The following is a 17416-nucleotide window of genomic DNA, read 5'->3' as shown; positions in this document are numbered from 1 at the left end:
ACCGAAACCGAAACCGGAAGTCGGGGGTGTACAAAGTTGGGTCAAGGTCAGTTAGGGGGGTGTACAACCGGAATACTCTTCCCTGTCCAGGGCCCGTGGTGACTCGTCCGTGGTACCTGCAATAGGGGAATAGAGGGAGGGAGAGGCACACATAATGTCATATGATAGACATACAATCAGGTACAGTCGGGTTTCAACTGCGTTACAGCGTGACAGGTCAGATTGCGCGGTTTCGTCCGTTTAAATCAAGGCTCAGCAGGGGCTATCTGGCAGGCACGATACATGGGTAATACAAGATAATCAGTCGTCCTTGGCGTCAGGTCGGTGTGGTTGGTAGCGCGTTCGCCTGCCGTCAAAAATAGGTGCAATCGACGCAAACTTGCAGGCAATGACAGGCGGGCAACAAAATATTGACATCACTTACTGAGGGATAAGCAAACCTTAATAGGAACAAAACAGGGGAGAACGAGCAGCAAGAAAACGAAACGGTGTCATGATAAACAGGTGTAAGTCATGTTACTCTTGAAAACAAGGAAAGTTTCCCTTGTCCATCGTTGATTCACAGGGGGAATCAACAAACATGATGTTACAATGGGGACAGTACATTTTAGCTGTGTGCAAACGGTTGGGTACTTCAACCTCTTCTTTCATACCAGGATCATCTACCATTCTTGTTCGTTGTGCTATGAAAGGCATCACCTTTTCTCTGTACCATTTCCCTCAGAAACTACCTAGTTAGCATTAACTAGCTGCATGGAAGTCATGGAGGTCGTTGTGTCAGATTTTAGTGGAGGTTTATGAAACTGCTCCACTAATACGGTTCAGCGTGCGATCGCTAGCCTTTCATATGTTCCGGCATCAAGTCCCGTCACTCTGTCAGGGAGATGCACTGCCGATGAGCCCGACTCGAGTCCGGCGCTTCCCCTGATGAGTGTAGACTAACTGTGCCAAGACAAGAGGAATCCAACCACTTTTCTAAGCTCATCATAGTGACAGTCAACTTGCTGGTTTGAGCTTTTGGATGAATTCACTTTTAGGCTGATATTCACTAGACGAAACTGCCAAGGAAATCCTTAATGAATGCCACTTTACAACCGACCGCACATCTTTTACTGTCCGTAGGTTGGTGCGCGCTGTGAAGCCATGGAGATTGGCGATAATAACGTGTTTGAAGCAAAAAGTTGTGTTGGCCCGCACATGCGGATCACAAACGGTTGCGTTATCGGTGCCATGTGCTCCTTGATGTCGGATGAAACGCTTCCCGAATGTACAGTGATCTATGGTGAGCAGGTGAGTTTCCGGTACTGCTGTTGTGGTCACGGAACTCTTGTCCAAATTGTTGATTTGCTGTTCAGCCAACTAGTGTATGTACATCAACACGCACTGTGATGAGGCGATGTGAGACCGCCAAGAGAATATTCACATACCGAGCCAGTCCCCGTTAAACCCTTCCCCGGTTGCCCCTCAACCAAGAGTCTTCGAATTTGGAGAATAGATTGCTCCGCCCACGAGATACAGTTGCCTAACCAGATTAAAATCCTTCTCAGAACGCAAAATGTGGTCTGCCTAAACACCAAATTTCACGCAATTTGCGAAACGCACTCATTTCCGTAGTAAGTTGGGACATTCGACTGAATCGTTCGCAGAATGTTTTCTTGACACAGGACACTGCTCATAAGGCTTTCCTGAAGCCTATATCAGCCCGAGAAAATACACTGCAATGTGTCGTATAAATTACCTGCTTAAACATGACTTGGCTTGTGTGCAGGGTACTCAGTTTTAATGAGATCCAAGTGAGTCTCCTGTTAAGAGCATTTCGATAGAGAGAGTATTTCGATATTTGTCAGATGTTTAGATTGACCCTTTCCGATGACTTTTTGAATGAATCTAAGCTCTTTGGAAGGATACTGTGCCCGAAACTCGTACTTATTAGCGTATACGTGTTCGTGCACGCCTTTAGGTCTGTTCATTCGGGGGCCACTTATACAGGTTGAACAAACATGCTTACCGTTGTTTATGCCCTGGGCTTGTGTATCGATTAGCCCACTTTCTGTCAGCTTGCACTAGGCCACATGACAAGCGTCACTGTAATCGCAACAAATTCGTCGGCAGTTCAGCCGTCCTCGCTTGTCTGCAGTCCAGTTATATGAGGTCAGCACAGGTCGAGGACGCAGTCAACAGTGAAACCGAACATCGAAGTTGTTTAGCTTATGGAAGGCCCCTACCAAAGCGAATTTCCAACCATCCAAACAAGGCACAGAGTAATCCGAAGCTAAAGCGAAAGAGAATGCCAATGGAATGATGTCTCGAGTGAAATGAAGATTTTACATTCATGTTAGTGCGTCTACGGTGGAGTCAGCAAACATGTTTACTAATGTTTCCTGAGTCCCCAATTAATTAAGAGAGAGCACAAAGTATAGCGTAGAAACTCGGACAGAAGGCTCAAACTAAAGGGATTGAAGGTTGTTCAAACTCGAAAAAAAGAAACGTTACTACTGTTTTCGGTTGGGCTGCCACTCAGCTCACATATCCACGACTTAACCAGCAGTCTGATTTTTGCGTACTGAGCAAGAATGCAAAGGATATATCCTAAGGGGCGAAATCAGATTGCTTTGACGTATACTCCCGAAGCAAAGCTTTTTATTGAGTGGGGATAAGCAAAATCCGGTGCAGATATTTTACCCAGAGTCCCAGCAGCACTTGTTACAAAGATGCCATTTATAGACTTTCGAGTGTGCCAGCCAGATGTTTTGGGAAATTTCCTGTTTCCTAAATTTGACTACCGTAGGTTGGGAGGTGAATAAGCTACCAAGAAAAGATGTTATATTTTACACAGTTTAGATGAACTCACGAAATCCTCCACAAGGTTACGCTGGGAAAGCCCTACCGGGACGGGAAGAATGGAGCCAAAAGGCTTCACTCTGATTGGCCGATATTCTGGACCTTTTGCCGGACTAAATCAAACTGTCCTAATCTTTTCCCATAAAAGAAAATAAACTTCTTTCGGTACACGTCCGCATATCCCAACGGCGGTAAACGTAGATGTTTTGAGAAGGATCAAGAAAGATTTTGTGCTATAAGTGAAGTCAAGCTAAATCAATTTGACACCCTTGGTTCAGATATTACTTATGAGAAATCCACCTCATCCTATCGTAAGTGGTAGGCAGAAATTCATGAAAATCGCAGCCTGGCGTTTTCAGATTTTCTATATTACTCCTAGATTCCTTTTTGAATAGAATAACCTTGCCCGGGTTATATCTAAGATATGGACCCCTTACTCGGCCCAGGTGAATTATTTTGTCCGGAAATCCGTCCTTGGGACTTTGGAAAATCACGCAGCCGTTTCGTGTGTGTTACTTTTGTTAAACGTGTGTACTCTTTTGGCAGTGGTCACCTGACTGATCCGTCAATATCCAAAATGAGTTCCTCCGAACAGAGTTGCACATTGCATACAGAATCAGACTGGTTTAAGGTTTTGAATTTGAAATTGCAACAATACTAAAAGACAAACATTATTTCAACACAATAAGTCAATTAAATAAATGCGAGGTCTGTTTCTCGGAACCCTCCCCCTGTTCACAGTGTTCTTGTGTTAGGTCTACCGGATAATCAAGAAATGTTTCTTTTGCTTCGTTTATCAGGGTCAGCGTCGAGTAGCGAGTGAGCGGCCACCTGCTCAGACTCTTCAGTTGGACTTTTTGACGAAAATGCTTCCCAATTATCATCACTTAATGAAGGCCAGCCGATCCACTGCGGCAAACAGCACCTTGACATCTCCGAGCATAACACGAACCCAGGCTTCGTGAAAGAGCAGTTTGTTTCGAACGGGCTGATTACATCGTCTTTTCTTTTCTCTCTTGGTTTGGAACTTTTGTTATCAACGCGTACGGGATTTTTGGAATTAAGACAATCTTTTTTTATTCATACTAATAAATATAACTTCACTTCAGTCGTTTACTTCATTGTTATTTTCTGAATGATGATGTTTGACTGAATTGGTTTGAAGTCTGTACCGAATTTTAAATCATGTGCCAGTTTATTCTCTGCACTAGTGCATTGGAGTCAATTATTCAGAATCACATAAGCTCGGAATCATTCGAAATGTTGAGAATGGCTGAACAGTCAGTTGTTCAGGTCTGTCCATCCGACTTCCCTATTCATTCATTCGAAGGGCGTGTGCTTCTTATTGGTTCCATGTAAGCTATACGTATAAGGGACTTCAAATCTAGCTGATGAGGTTAGTATTTATCGGTGCAGACATATTTTTGCCGGAATATAATATATCCGCATAATGGAATATTCATACAAGTTAGCCAGTGACTTGATCTGGTATTCATTAATAAAAGAAATCCACCTCTGGTGGGTGACCTTTCAATACATACTTGCCATGTGATTTGGAGCAGGCATTTTTTGTCACTTCACAATGCGAAGCTTGTGTCAGATAACTGCGGGCAACAGAGAAATAAACGAAAGACTGGGAACTGTTTTTGTTGTGTGTGCAAATTTGGTCATTTGGTTGGTCTATACTTTAGTTTGGGGATTACAGTTAAACATTGTTCTGTCTTCTAGCGTTTCTGGCCCTAAGTAGTCAGCGTCTCGGCCTCCAACTGCGAATTGAGGGAAGTCGATCTCATTCAAGACTGCCATGAACACTTTTGTCTCATTTCAATACCCCATCAACCCCTCCTACCATGAATTATTATTGATCAGTATTTAAAGGTCGCGCACATGTAGAATGTCCCTGACGACCTTGGCCGGTCGCTTTAAACAGACTTATTTGGACTTGGAGCATTCCAGAGAGCAGTGCATGAAAGCAGTAAAGCGTTAACGTCGCCCTTAGAGACACTCAGTTTTTGCCTATCGATTTCTCGAAAAAGTCAAGTTTCACGGGCATACATTAGGATTGTTAAACGATTGCACGATAAACGCGTCCGTTTGCTGACGGCTTCACAGTGATACCGAAGATGCTTCGGATTGACGCTCACACTGCAATTCCTCCATCAGTAATAGCGCAACCTTCGAAGCGTACAACTGTACTTACCACGCCTAGCCCATTTCTGTGTGACAGCCCTCTGGAGGTGCTACGTTTCACAGATGAGGACCAAACCAAGCGGTGCAGCCTCGGTCATCCGTCGGTTTCGAAAGTGTTTGGCGAGATGGCCCAAGTGGTTAGGGCGCGAATTTACTGATCGGAAGGTCCGTGGTTCGAACCCGACCGCTGCCTCTCAACTCCCCTGTCTAGGCTTGGGCAACCTGGCAGTATCCCAGCCCTCGTGCAACCTTCAGGTGGCATGGCATTTAGGCACCGAAAGGGTGCTACAGCTGAACGATAAACCGTTTGCGCTAAGGCCCTCTTGCCTTCCACTTTTTGTGCTCGACTGATGTTGAACTTTATCCAGGTTTATACGATCCTTCTAAACATTGGGTTGATGGGGCCCAGCTGAATCATTCTTCAAAATGTTCACCCCATCCTTCAAGGTGGCGTTTCTGTTTCATTTCCGGAAATCACTCCATCAGCACTCGCTGTTATAGAACCGGTTGATCGTATTAGCTGGAACAGGGTGCGACTGTATCCCCTTGCAAAAGCTTTCCCAGGTTTTCGCTGTCCACCAGCTATCCCTGGCGATTCTCATGCTCTTCATTATTTGGTGTTTGAGGGACCTGTACGTGCTATCTTAGTGGTTTGCTCCTGGTATTGTTTTTTTCGACAATTAGAGCTACTGATCGTGATGATACCGTTTTCATTAGATTATGCGATTAACCTCGGGGAGATGATTTTCAAAGTCCTCAAGCATGACTTCTTTCACCTTTTTACAGTCGTCATCACCACTGTTTTTACTATGTCCGTCTCTCTCGAAGCTTCTCAGTCAACTCACCTCCATAGTGTTGGGCTATAGGGACGTTTTTCAGGTGATTAACTCAATGATATCGCTTCAACCAGTGTGTTCCAGAGGGAACTTTTGTCACAATAAGGCTGTGGGCAAAATCAAGTGATATACTTCAGGATTTGGATCGTCGTTTCTTGCCAAATTATGTAAGATGGACACTGAGAGATGACAATAGCCTGAAGTACGTGATCAAAACATCCACTGAGACCAAATATGATGGGTTACGCCATATTTTTTCGGTCATTACACTAATCTGCCGCCGTCACAATCCTGCTCGCTATAATAAGAAAAATCTCGTTTTAGGCATGAACTGATATGACAGATTTTGATAGAATGCTTTCTAAAACGTGGATCCTCGTGGACATGGGTGTTTTTTTTACCGACGACATCCCCAATTTTATCCAGCTTTTCCTCGAAGGTGCATTTTATCCTTTCCACATCAACATATAGCCTGCACGGCATCTGGGGGCATACAGAAAATGACGGTGCTCTGCCGCTTTCACGAGTGTTGGACTCTGAAATCCGCCGGAGTTTATTCAGGCTCTCACCGTTATTGGCCTTGTCCGATAGGTAGCGGGTAAAGCATCAGCTCTCTATGCCTTCTTTTTTCCTCTGTTAATAGCAAACAAAACCTCTCCAGCGATAAATAAGTGGTAGCATTTCTCACGGGAACTTTTCAGAGTTAGCTGCAAATGTTGACCATGCTCGTTTCTGGCCATACTGAGGTTTTTTCGACGAACCAGTCTTCACTCTGTTCTCAATGCTTTTCAGGGTATCTCTCAAATATTGCCCACTTGAGAAACTGTCATCCGCAATGAACGAAACACTACTTCCAGGAGAGAGTGGTAGTGTTGCCGAAGTGTTGGGCTCTTCGGGAGGAATCGGACATTCAAGCTCGACTGAGCCGACAGATGCAGCTACCGCAACCGCTCTAACAGCGGCTTTCCACTTTACTGGTACTTCAGCCTCTGCGAATGGTGCGACCATGCAAGAATACTTCATTCAGGTAGGTTGCCTAACAAGCCCCACAATACTGTGGCTTCTGTGCGAATGTAATGTTTTCAAGAACTATGACACAACCTCTCGGTGGTTAGCAATAACAGTTTTTTCTACCATTTCGGTTGGAACTAATCAGGACTTCAGCAAGGACTTTGCATATTTTACAAAGAAGGGCATTCGAGTAAGCTCATATGAGGACCTCTTCGGTACGTATCGAAACACGCATATTCCCGTAATCACGCTTGAATGGTGAATGGAGATTCTCACCAGTATAGAATCTATGAAAACAGTTTAGTAGCTTTATTATCAGCCTTCTTTGAGTCTCACGTTACAACTGTGCTCATTTGTCACAGAGTGTATTGTTGCACGTCTGAGGTGAAGTTTTTCTATGTTAAAAGGCAAAAGTGGGAAGAATGTCAGCGTCGACAGAAATTTATAATTCATTCTCTATAACACCAAACTGCTATCCACCTCGCTGGTGGGAGCAGTTCACTTGCAATCGTTCCCCCTGTAACATCCCACTAATGAGCTCCTCCTCATAAGGGCCTTGTTCAGTTCTACAAAATTTGTATTGAAAGAGAGGGAAAATGTTCTCAGAAGGGTCAACCAAACATGAGCTGCAGTTCAGTCAAGCCAAACGGGTTACGTAAACGGTGAGAGTTGGTCACTGCCTGACCAGCGTGGTTTTCCATCGTGCACTGGTACGCTGCTGCTTTTCATTGGGCTTTTCTGGTCTACGCAAGGCGCGCACACCTCTCTCAGCCACTGACAAGCTGGTTGATTCAGAAGACGAACGAAAATATCAGAACCGGCTCCTCGAACGCTTGCCGGACGGTTTGATGTCGTATATAAACGGCCACTTGGAACAGATATGCACGGTGTTACTCAGAGCCGGAACTTCCGTTTGCGGTACAACCCACCTATCCACATGAAAACATTGGATTTCTGATAGGGCCATGCTGGCGGCCCGGCATCACTGATTCTTCGTCATCTTACGGCGACACGCGAATCATAGACCCGTGAGCATCAATAGCGATTTGGATAGGCTGGAGGATGCGTCAACCACATCTTCACACTCCGTCAGATATTAGACCAACGCCCGTGTGTACAGATGACCTACAATCTCAATGTTCCTTTACTTCATGGTTACGTTCGATTCTGTCGATCGACCGGTGCTTTTAACCACTTTTACTTAACAGGGTATCCCCCAATTGTCTGAGCATAATCTTGTCCCTATATTCACATACTTGTGGGCATGTGAGGGTATGTTGAGTTCTCCAAGAGCTTCCCTGCAAAAGCGGAGTACGACAAGAATGTCCACCCAACCCGCTCTTGTTCTGCTTCGTCATTAATCGAATAAGGAGAAAAAGGCTGAGAGATCTTCAGAACTCCGGTGTCCAGATTAGTGCTGGTAAGAACCCTGTCAATCTGGAATGCGCGGATGACGTCATCGTTTTTGAAGACCAAGGTGAAGCACAAGCCCTGTTGAATAAACTGACCACCGTCATACCATCTTTCAGCATTCGCCTTGTACCCTCAATGCAAAGTAATGCTTCAGAATGTGCAATCTCTGAACAGACCCTTACAATTCAAGGAGAATCACCGGAGGTTGTGGAGAACTTTGCTTGCCTCGGTAGTTGTATTAGCTCTGACGGAATTGTGTCTGATGAAGTCATTGCACGAATTTCAAGGGCCTGGATCACGTTTGCTGATTGGCGTCACTTGTGGCTTCGAAAAGACATATCACTAGATCTTAAATGTCGCATGTACCATGCCACGGTAATGGCTGTACTGTTGTATGTTTGCGAACAGATGATGTGAGGCGTCTTCAGGTTTCTGACCCCTGACGTCCCAAAGGTGTTGATAGTGTCAGTCGGCGTCATCGATTTCGTAAGGAGGTAATCGGAAAACGGGTGTTTGGTTATACATCAGGTACTTGAATCGCGAAAGCATCCAGCAACATCAACTGCGGTGCCTTGACCATGTCCTTTGCAAGCCAAAACACCGCCTACCGAAACTAGTGATGTTCTGTGTACCATTTTCAGAATGGTGCAAAGTGCAAGCTGGACAGCGTGCGATTTGGCAGAACGGTGTGCGGTTCGCCTTCCAGGATAGGGTCCCCGTGATCCCTCATGCGCTTGGCCGGAGACATTACAGGAAAGAACGGCGGCTAATCGATGTCAGTGACTGTCAGTTTCTTTCCAGATTGTCTGACTGAGCTCTTGAAGGTGTAGATACCTCCGAGTGCTTGCGATAGGCCAGAAACAGGTCCCCTCTCTCATCCACTCTTTTTTCATCTTTTCACTCTAAAGCTTTATGGTTGTGCGGCAGATGAGCATCAACATAAACACTGATGTTGTTGTCTTTGATGATGACAATGATGATGGTTATCATGGAATAACTTGTGTTGAACACATTGTGGAATCAACTCAAACAAGCCTCTGTCGTTTTGCTCTTTTGATCGCTGTTTGACCAACTGGCATAAAAGCTAAGAGAGTACCGTATTTATTCTCGCTGATGAACTTCTGCCGGTAGAAGCTGGAATTCTTAAACTAGTGGCTCTTGGTCCTGTACGTTTTGCGGGAAAATGATATTGGATTCGCAAGAGTGGATAGAAAGCTGGTTACGATCGAATAAATGACTGAAACACCATGAGCAGAGAACAGCACGCTGAGTACTCAGTTCGTAAAGAAAACTGTTTCCTTTAGAAGGCTCGGGTCTAGAAAATAATCATCGTGGGCGTTCGCCAGGACCGGGTTTTTGAAGGGTGGTAGCTGTAACACCTGACGGCCCTTCCAGGGCCATTTACATGCAGTTGCCAGCTGTCTGAAGTCAAGCTTGTGGGATAAAAAGGTTGTTCCAGCAAAGCGAACGTTTCCCTACAAAATGCACGGGATGGGATCGACTCTCAGTCTTTGTTAATGAGAAATAAACAGTTCCGAAGGTTTATATTTGTAATGTACTACTCATAAGGTTGCTGAAAATCCATCCAGATGAGTGTATATTCGCTAGTTCCGAAGGTTGTTTTTTGTGTGGATGTTCTCCATATTTACCGCAGGTTTTTTTACCTTCGATTTGAGTAAGGAATCTATGTAGTGATTTGTGGGTTGGGGATACATTTACTGAGTATATTAAGTCTGATTTGTTACATCCAACCAAGTTATTTGTTTGGCATTAAAGTTAGGCTGTTTGAAATAGATTTCGGAAGATTAAACTACAATAAATCATCTCATGATGGACATATTCAAGGAAAGGCTACTCTATTTGATAGCCACAATAGCATTACTCGTTATGCGTAACCTAGCACGCAAGTCCCAGTGAAGAGAGACCGACCCCAGGAGAGGCCAAAACTCCCATTCCTCTTGTTGGGCGCTACATATGTTGACGCCAAAAGAATAGCCTGTGTTCCTGAACAGCTGAGGAGGTTCGGTACAGCCCAATTTGTGTAGTGTTGACTTGCTAGGTCAGTGGTACGCAGGGTCCTTTCGGATTTTCAAACACCAGTGTGTCACTAGTAGACGTAAAGGAACATGCACAGCTCGTCGAGACATCCATCAGTGAATCACCTTCGGACTAAGTGAGTTGTAGTTGATAGAATTACTTCGTCCTTCTGCACGCTATTTTATTGATGTTGACGAAGCCATGACCATTTGCTGTGCACCAGTGTCCGATTTCCGCATTTCTGTTTTTTCCTAGTCCGTTGTATCCTCCCCACAGCAACACGAACTTCTGGTTACCCGGTTGAGAGGTCTTAGTCGTGAGTGGAGTGAATTTTGTGATCAGGAGATTTCTTTCCAACTTGGGAGTGAGGATCGTGGTGATTCTGCAAGCGTTCCGCGCTCGATATCGGGCAGTACAACTTCTGCAGGTGTTTTGTCCACAGTGGCCCCGGCAGCTACCAGTTCCATGGTGAATGTACGACTTCGCAGAAGCCTTCTTCCCGCAATGCAGTTCCCTGATCGTAGACTTTCAGCTTTGCGATATTTGGGAGCCGTGGAGACGGATAGGACGGTGAGTTTGCGTTTATTCTTCTCGCAGTAGATCACTGCTTTGTTGATTAATCGTTACACAATCCTTTGATGTTTTGCGTCAAGTTCACCTTTATTTAGTTTCACATTCACACAATTGTCTCCAAAACAACAAACACGAGTTTACTGAAATACTGAACTGCGAACCATAAATTATACCATGATTTACTGCTCACGAAGTAACCCGAACCACCATCATTGCTATCATCATCTCTTGCACACTCTTCGACCGCGATGCTCTAATATTGCCCCTGTCCCACACTTGTGCCGAATTAGCACTCAGTTTACGTCTTCTGTAGCGAAATAAGCGCACGTATAACCTAATTTTGGAAAGTCGAGGTGTGTGTTTATGCCAAATTGTTGCATGAATTGATCGGTTGCTAAATTAGTTATGCCCGGCTATTGGAACTGCCAGTGTTGAGCCAAAGGATGAATGAGCAACGGGATACTTTACACCTGCGCCACTGACCAAAACTTTACGAGGTAAGTGCTTGCAATAAGGTGCTGCCTGCTAAATGGATATCAACCAGTGGAAAAGAAACCAATCGGTCAACGACTTATGCGCATGAATGAATCGCATAACTGGACAGTTATCGAGCCAAAAAGACCTGTGCGTAATCACGCGATGCCGTAACACTCAGCGTATGTGTAGATGTGTGACTGTCCGATTATTGAAGATTCTATACATACAACACAGTACAATACAGTACATACCTTTCGGTCGAAGGTTCATATGATCTAGCAACATGTACAATTTTGATATGTTTCAATGGGTCATGCTACGCGGCTACCGTCACCTACACATTGTTGCGTTTGATCCCGCAGGCTGCTGATTGGTTTGTGGCGCTGACGGGTAAATTGGCGATAAAGTTAAGTAGTTGTTTGTGGGAGATAAATAATTCCGTTTCCATAGGTTCCGTATGTGAAAAAATATGCCAATATTGATTGCTACACCGGTTGCGGTAAAAAAATTATTCACGAAAGACTGCTCGCATAACAGATATGCGACTGGAGTACTCATGGTGCGTCAGCTGTGTTCAGCAGTAGACGTAACCCGGGGTTCCCATATCTCAGGGCACATCCCGCGCTGTTGATAGGCTGATTAATGGATGTTCGTTTTATTCTCTACATATCGGATTGTTATATTTCACTTTGACCTTGTTTTTGGGATCTTGTCGCCACATCCTGCTCAATTGAAAGTGCCAACATGCACATTGTGCATACGGGTGAGGACGATCGATCAAAGCATATACTAGACCCAGTTTGATATTTCTCAGTAACCGTAACGTTAAATTGAAAAGGTCTCAGCAGGTCTTGGTTGAAGAGGATAAGCAATAATATCGGTTGCAAAAGTATACCCTTCATTGGAACGGTTAGGAAGTCTATCCTCAAAATAACCTTCCCTCCTCGAGGAAATAACCCACCCCCGTCCCGGGTTTATTTGGTCTCCCAAATGCCTGAATTACTTTCCAAGACTTCATAATAGAAATACCATTTCGACAAATGCACTCGCTTGCATACCGTTTTGGTTTTCAGCTGAATTTCTTGTTTATAAAATTGTTCAGATTTACCGGCTACCTTGTGAGAAGTATGTATCACGTCTAGAAATGTCCTTAGTTATTAAGCCAGTTTGGCCAGTGGAGTATCACTTCAAAGTGATTCTATCATAAGCACAACTGATACACTAACTCGCCATGTTAGTGAACTTCGACAGTGTAGCTCGGGACACGCACACGGGGCCATTTGGTACACGAACGCCATTGAAATGTCGAAAGGTAGAATATGTTTCGTTCCCAATAATCACGATTGTTTTGCTTGTTGTGTAGAAATAAGCCTTCGCACTGACCAACCGTGCTTAGCGGTTTTCATTCAATGTTAAGCTCGATAAAAAGACGATTGTTCTCTAGTGAACAAAATGCTAGAGGCAGACAATAGTTTGTTTGGATTATGGATGCGGTGAATTCACTTTAGAAGCTGTTTAAAACCACTCAAATGTATTTAGAATTTCAATATCTCAATGCATAGTCCACATGATAGAGTCTCTGTTGGTCAGCCTCTCTCTCTCTCAAGAAGTAACACTTCCATCGGCCAGGCCTTCTGGATTCCCTCCAAAAAGGGACAGTAAGTTACCGACCCGCTGGACTCTTTTTGATTAACCACATATAAGACTAACAGAAAGTAGCTTATCAGTGAAGTTGTTACTGATGCACTTGGGATGCATGAGGTATCGGCTGATTGGGTTATTCATCGAAAAACATGTGCTAATGTCTGTGAACTGGACACATTTGTGCAGGTCACTGAGGTCATTAGCTCGAATACAGAAAGCAGTGGCTCCCGAGGCAACTGAAGATGTGCAGAACCACTTTGTAGCACTGCGTTTGGGTTTTAAAGGAAATGGGAATAAACAGCACAAGTTGGAGGAAAATTACCCTCAAGAATCGATAATTTGACATCCATCATGGTCATTGAGGCTGTCTCACTCATAAGTTAGCTCCATTATCTTATCAATGAGACAGTTATTTTTCAAAGTCATTGACGGTAAACATTGTCTGTGTGACTTTAACGTGGAGCCTTGCTTTCAATGTCTCAAACTGAAGCAGAAATCATGTGTGTTGAATGTCTGTGGAATCCATGCAAGGTAGCTGTTTTCGTACGTACGTATGATCACTGCCTGCTTGCTAATCAATTTATCAAAAATATAGGCGGTGTTTATCACTCAGTAATCGCTTAGTAGCTTCACTTGCACGTCCTTGTCGAACGTCCGCGCATCGTCAAAGAAAAATAATAACGTGTTGAGGTGACTGGTCGTAAGTCTCGAGCTCCAAACTATTCCACGGATGTGTTTTTTCCGACCAATTCTTGTGACCTCTTGGCTCCTTCAGGTGTTTTTTTTACTCAGAGAACGGTTCGACCCAGTGAGTTGGCATCCTTTGAAAAAATGGTGGGGCGTTTGCAAGACGTGCTGCACATTTTACTTCATCGTACTTCTAGCTTTGCAACCGTTTACTCTTAACGTTCTCGGGCTGTGTGCAGATGAACAGTACCTCCATCCCTTCGGATGTATTCTGTCGGTCAGGGTACAATTACTGAGTATTTACCGACATTCGGGATTCGCCCACTATCAATGTTCAAAGTATAGGCCTTTGAGTGTGAAAATACGAAAATACGGGTTCGATGGCAGACCAGTTGTACTGCAAGGGACCAAACATGGATCAAACTCCGTGCACCTTTGAGTTGTCGTGGGAGAGAGAGAATGTTGTTTGAAAATGTTTGTGGGCGTTTCCTGGAAATGCTGTGCTGTGTTGTTGCGTTGCGGCCAGTGCGGAATTCACTCTGTTCTTCTGAGTGATCTCGTGCCAACAGCAAAACTCAGCCGACGAATATCCCCGCAGTGTTGGTTAGTTCCCTTTTCCTTATAATTCAGCACGTTTAGAGCACGTTTTGACAACCTTTGAAGTTTCCTCCTGTAGTATGATGATCAGTTGATGCAGTTCGTTCTTCTAGGTCAGGCGACCATTGCTGAAAGATTCCGCTCCTAGCTTGTCTATTCCAGTTGGGCGTGACGTGAACGACGTTATCTTGAGTCCCATACTGTCAACTTGATTAAGATTTCTGCATGGTATGAAGCCTGAACTTTGTAGTATCACAGCCAGTTTTCAAATCATATTCCTTATAATTCAGCACGTTTAGAGCACGTTTTGACAACCTTTGAAGTTTCCTCCTGTAGTATGATGATCAGTTGATGCAGTTCGTTCTTCTAGGTCAGGCGACCATTGCTGAAAGATTCCGCTCCTAGCTTGTCTATTCCAGTTGGGCGTGACGTGAACGACGTTATCTTGAGTCCCATACTGTCAATTTGATCAAGATTTCTGCATGGTATGAAGCCTGAACTTTATAGTATCGACAGCCAGTTTCAAATCATATTCCATTTCTGAAAATCATTTGTAGCTTTTCGCATTCGTTGACGGAGCATATCACGAATCATTACTGATGTTCACCACTTCTTCAGAGACCTGGCTACTGATGTACTTTGAACGAGATGAGATATTCGAAAACACACGACGATATACTAGAGTTTATCCACACTGCCCACCCCAGTGCGACTCAGGTTGCGATGGAAAGACCTCTAATCTACTCACTATGGTGTATCGTTGGTTCATCCTGGATTAACTGCGTTCAGTTGTCCAGGCAGCAACTGTTTCGAAGTTTGCATACATTTTTAGAAAACATTCTCTGTTCAACTCGAAACCGACGTACCGCGTGATTACTCATCTCTGCAGAGCTGGACTCTGGTGGAAGAACAAAATTACGGATCACAAAATTGAATTATCCTTGAAACCTGTGATATATTCAGAGAAGAGGCCTCTCTCATCCTGATTGAGATATGTACTCATCCAGACTGGAAGAGTCATGCAAGATGGTCCTGTGAGACAAACTATCACACCGCTTGGATTCGTGATTTACGCAACTTAGGATTGCAGTGCTGATCAATGTATGTCTCTAGTACGTTGTTTCACAATGATTCCGTTACCTGTTACCTCCTTTCTCCTCCCCCTACACAGGTATCTAGGCGAAGTTGTTTGGAGGTACCAGTCACCGGTCCACTGGTATGCTTTCTGCAAGAATTAGGCTTTGAGCCGGAATTCACCTATGTTGCGGAGGGTCTCATATTTATACGGGGTCGCGTCAAGGTCTGTGTGTACACCGTGAATGAAGTGGTGCAGTTTGAATCCCCCGTTCCGTCGATGCCCGGAACGGATGGAATCTCAGGGCAGGTAGGTTTGCGCGATGTTGCTCACCTTATCGTGTGTTTCGTCCTGCTAACTTTATAGAACTGTGCTGTCGGCGTCACGGTCAGTTTGGTATTCTTTGGTTTGCTCTACCGCACAAGAAAGCTTACTGTTCAATTGTCTGTAAAGAAGGTGTGTTTGTTCTGTTTGAAAAGATTCGCTAGCAAAGTACAAATGAGGAACATAGTTTCGGTAGTATCTTAGAAATTCCGGATGACCGTTTTCAAAAATTTGGGAATGTGCCAACTGCTTCCCTAAGTTTTCTTGCATAGAACAAAGTCACTCACAACATGATTTCCAGGTATGGGGCTTTAATAAGTTCGAATTTCACTGACTCACTTGTATCCAGCTTCCCGACTCGATTATCCATGTCCCCACGAACTTCTAGTCATTTGAAACTGTTAGTGGTGATGATGAACAACAAAAGCAGTATTAAAGGTGAAGACCAACGCTCGAATCCGAGTCACAATGAGTGAAGCGATGGAAACATACATACGTCCAGAGCCAAACACTTCAGATCTAACCCAAGTTGAAGTGTTGACTAACTGTCAGTTTCATGAGGATTAGTGTAAACCGGCAGTATTGCCGCAGTATTGTTCACTGAGATAACACCCAAGTAATAGGTCATCGCAACTAGTCTCTGGGTCGTATGCTCACAGTGGTGAACTGCTGCACAAGGTTGACCGAGTGGTCCTTGACATACGTCGTTAGCCAAAAGAGCTTCAGTCGTGGTGTGAACATCGATCCGTACACGAAAGAAAGTGGCTCGAATACTTCCGCACTCTAACGACCCTAATATTGATTGACCCAACTGAACCTGGATTTCGTCGGTGATGACGCCTGAAAAGATTGGTTCTGTGGCCCCTTTCCGTTGGCCTTCAACCAGGGAGGCGGTTTTGTCAGGAAAACTACTTATTGCGTGATAACTACAATTTGGTATCTCTCCCTCAGCGATCAAGAATGAAACCAATTTTCATTATAAACCTCCAGGATTTTCATCAATGATAGCTGCCGTTTTCATTGTAACGTGAGGTCTTTCCAACACCAGTCTCATGACTGTTGCTCGTTTACCTGGACAATCCACTATTGCTTTCGTCCTTCTAAGGGTTCACCACATAGACCTAGTCCCCGACTTCGCAACTGTACATTCTTTTACTTTTGAGGTCATTCCGCCCTCCGAGGAATGGGCATCGATCAAGTCTTCAAGCACATTCCCAGATAACTGCACCCAAATGGTGCATTGTCAACATTGTGTGTCACCATGGATTTCATCCTCTCCATCCCACATTGCGTTTTCCCTCGTCCTTTTTCCTCTCCTACCATTGTGACCGTGACCATCTCCCATTAAATGGCTCTCTTTCATTTCACACTTCATAACAGCCTTTCTTTATGTTCTACTTTAGCTTCACAAATTACTCTACTCTTCAGGATTCCTACCCAAAAGAATGGCGTCGTGTGTGCCCAAACAGCTGGCTGGTGGAAATTAGTGCCGTTGGCAGTCCGGCAGACGAGAGCCTTCAGGATGAAGTTGCTGAATTTGCCGATCTCTTGTTTCCCGTAATTGTTCCAGGTAAACTCGATAACTCCTTATTCATGAGGAAGTAGTGATCCCGTTTGAACTCTGCCTTTCTGTAAATACCTGCATTGCTCACTTCGCGTCCTGTATAAATGTAAGTAATGTGCAATTAAACTATTGTGGTCCAGTGTTTTC

At 44.4% G+C, this 17416-nt stretch overlaps 2 protein-coding genes across 2 annotated transcripts in view; one reads left to right on the top strand and one right to left on the bottom strand.

Annotated features, from left to right (window-relative positions):
* The window catches only part of T265_07986 (hypothetical protein), a gene marked incomplete at both ends in the record, with an annotated part of 9735 nt that extends 3853 nt beyond the window's left edge, over positions 1-5882 (bottom strand). The window contains one exon of the mRNA XM_009173667.1: positions 5877-5882. Coding sequence (XP_009171931.1) covers positions 5877-5882 — 6 coding nt within the window. The remainder of the gene's footprint in view (positions 1-5876) is intronic.
* T265_14450 (hypothetical protein) overlaps positions 1-17416 on the top strand; it is a gene marked incomplete at both ends in the record, with an annotated part of 22454 nt that extends 5038 nt beyond the window's left edge. The window contains 7 exons of the mRNA XM_009173689.1: positions 1123-1290; positions 6005-6069; positions 6660-6894; positions 8274-8666; positions 10584-10898; positions 15478-15690; positions 17134-17416. Coding sequence (XP_009171953.1) covers positions 1123-1290; positions 6005-6069; positions 6660-6894; positions 8274-8666; positions 10584-10898; positions 15478-15690; positions 17134-17310 — 1566 coding nt within the window. The remainder of the gene's footprint in view (positions 1-1122; positions 1291-6004; positions 6070-6659; positions 6895-8273; positions 8667-10583; positions 10899-15477; positions 15691-17133) is intronic.

The sequence above is a fragment of the Opisthorchis viverrini genome (genome assembly GCF_000715545.1).
Source record: "Opisthorchis viverrini unplaced genomic scaffold opera_v5_193, whole genome shotgun sequence".
Taxonomy (NCBI): domain Eukaryota; kingdom Metazoa; phylum Platyhelminthes; class Trematoda; order Opisthorchiida; family Opisthorchiidae; genus Opisthorchis; species Opisthorchis viverrini.
Note: the sequence above shows the minus strand (reverse complement) of the source record. Positions and strands in the feature narration are given on the sequence as shown.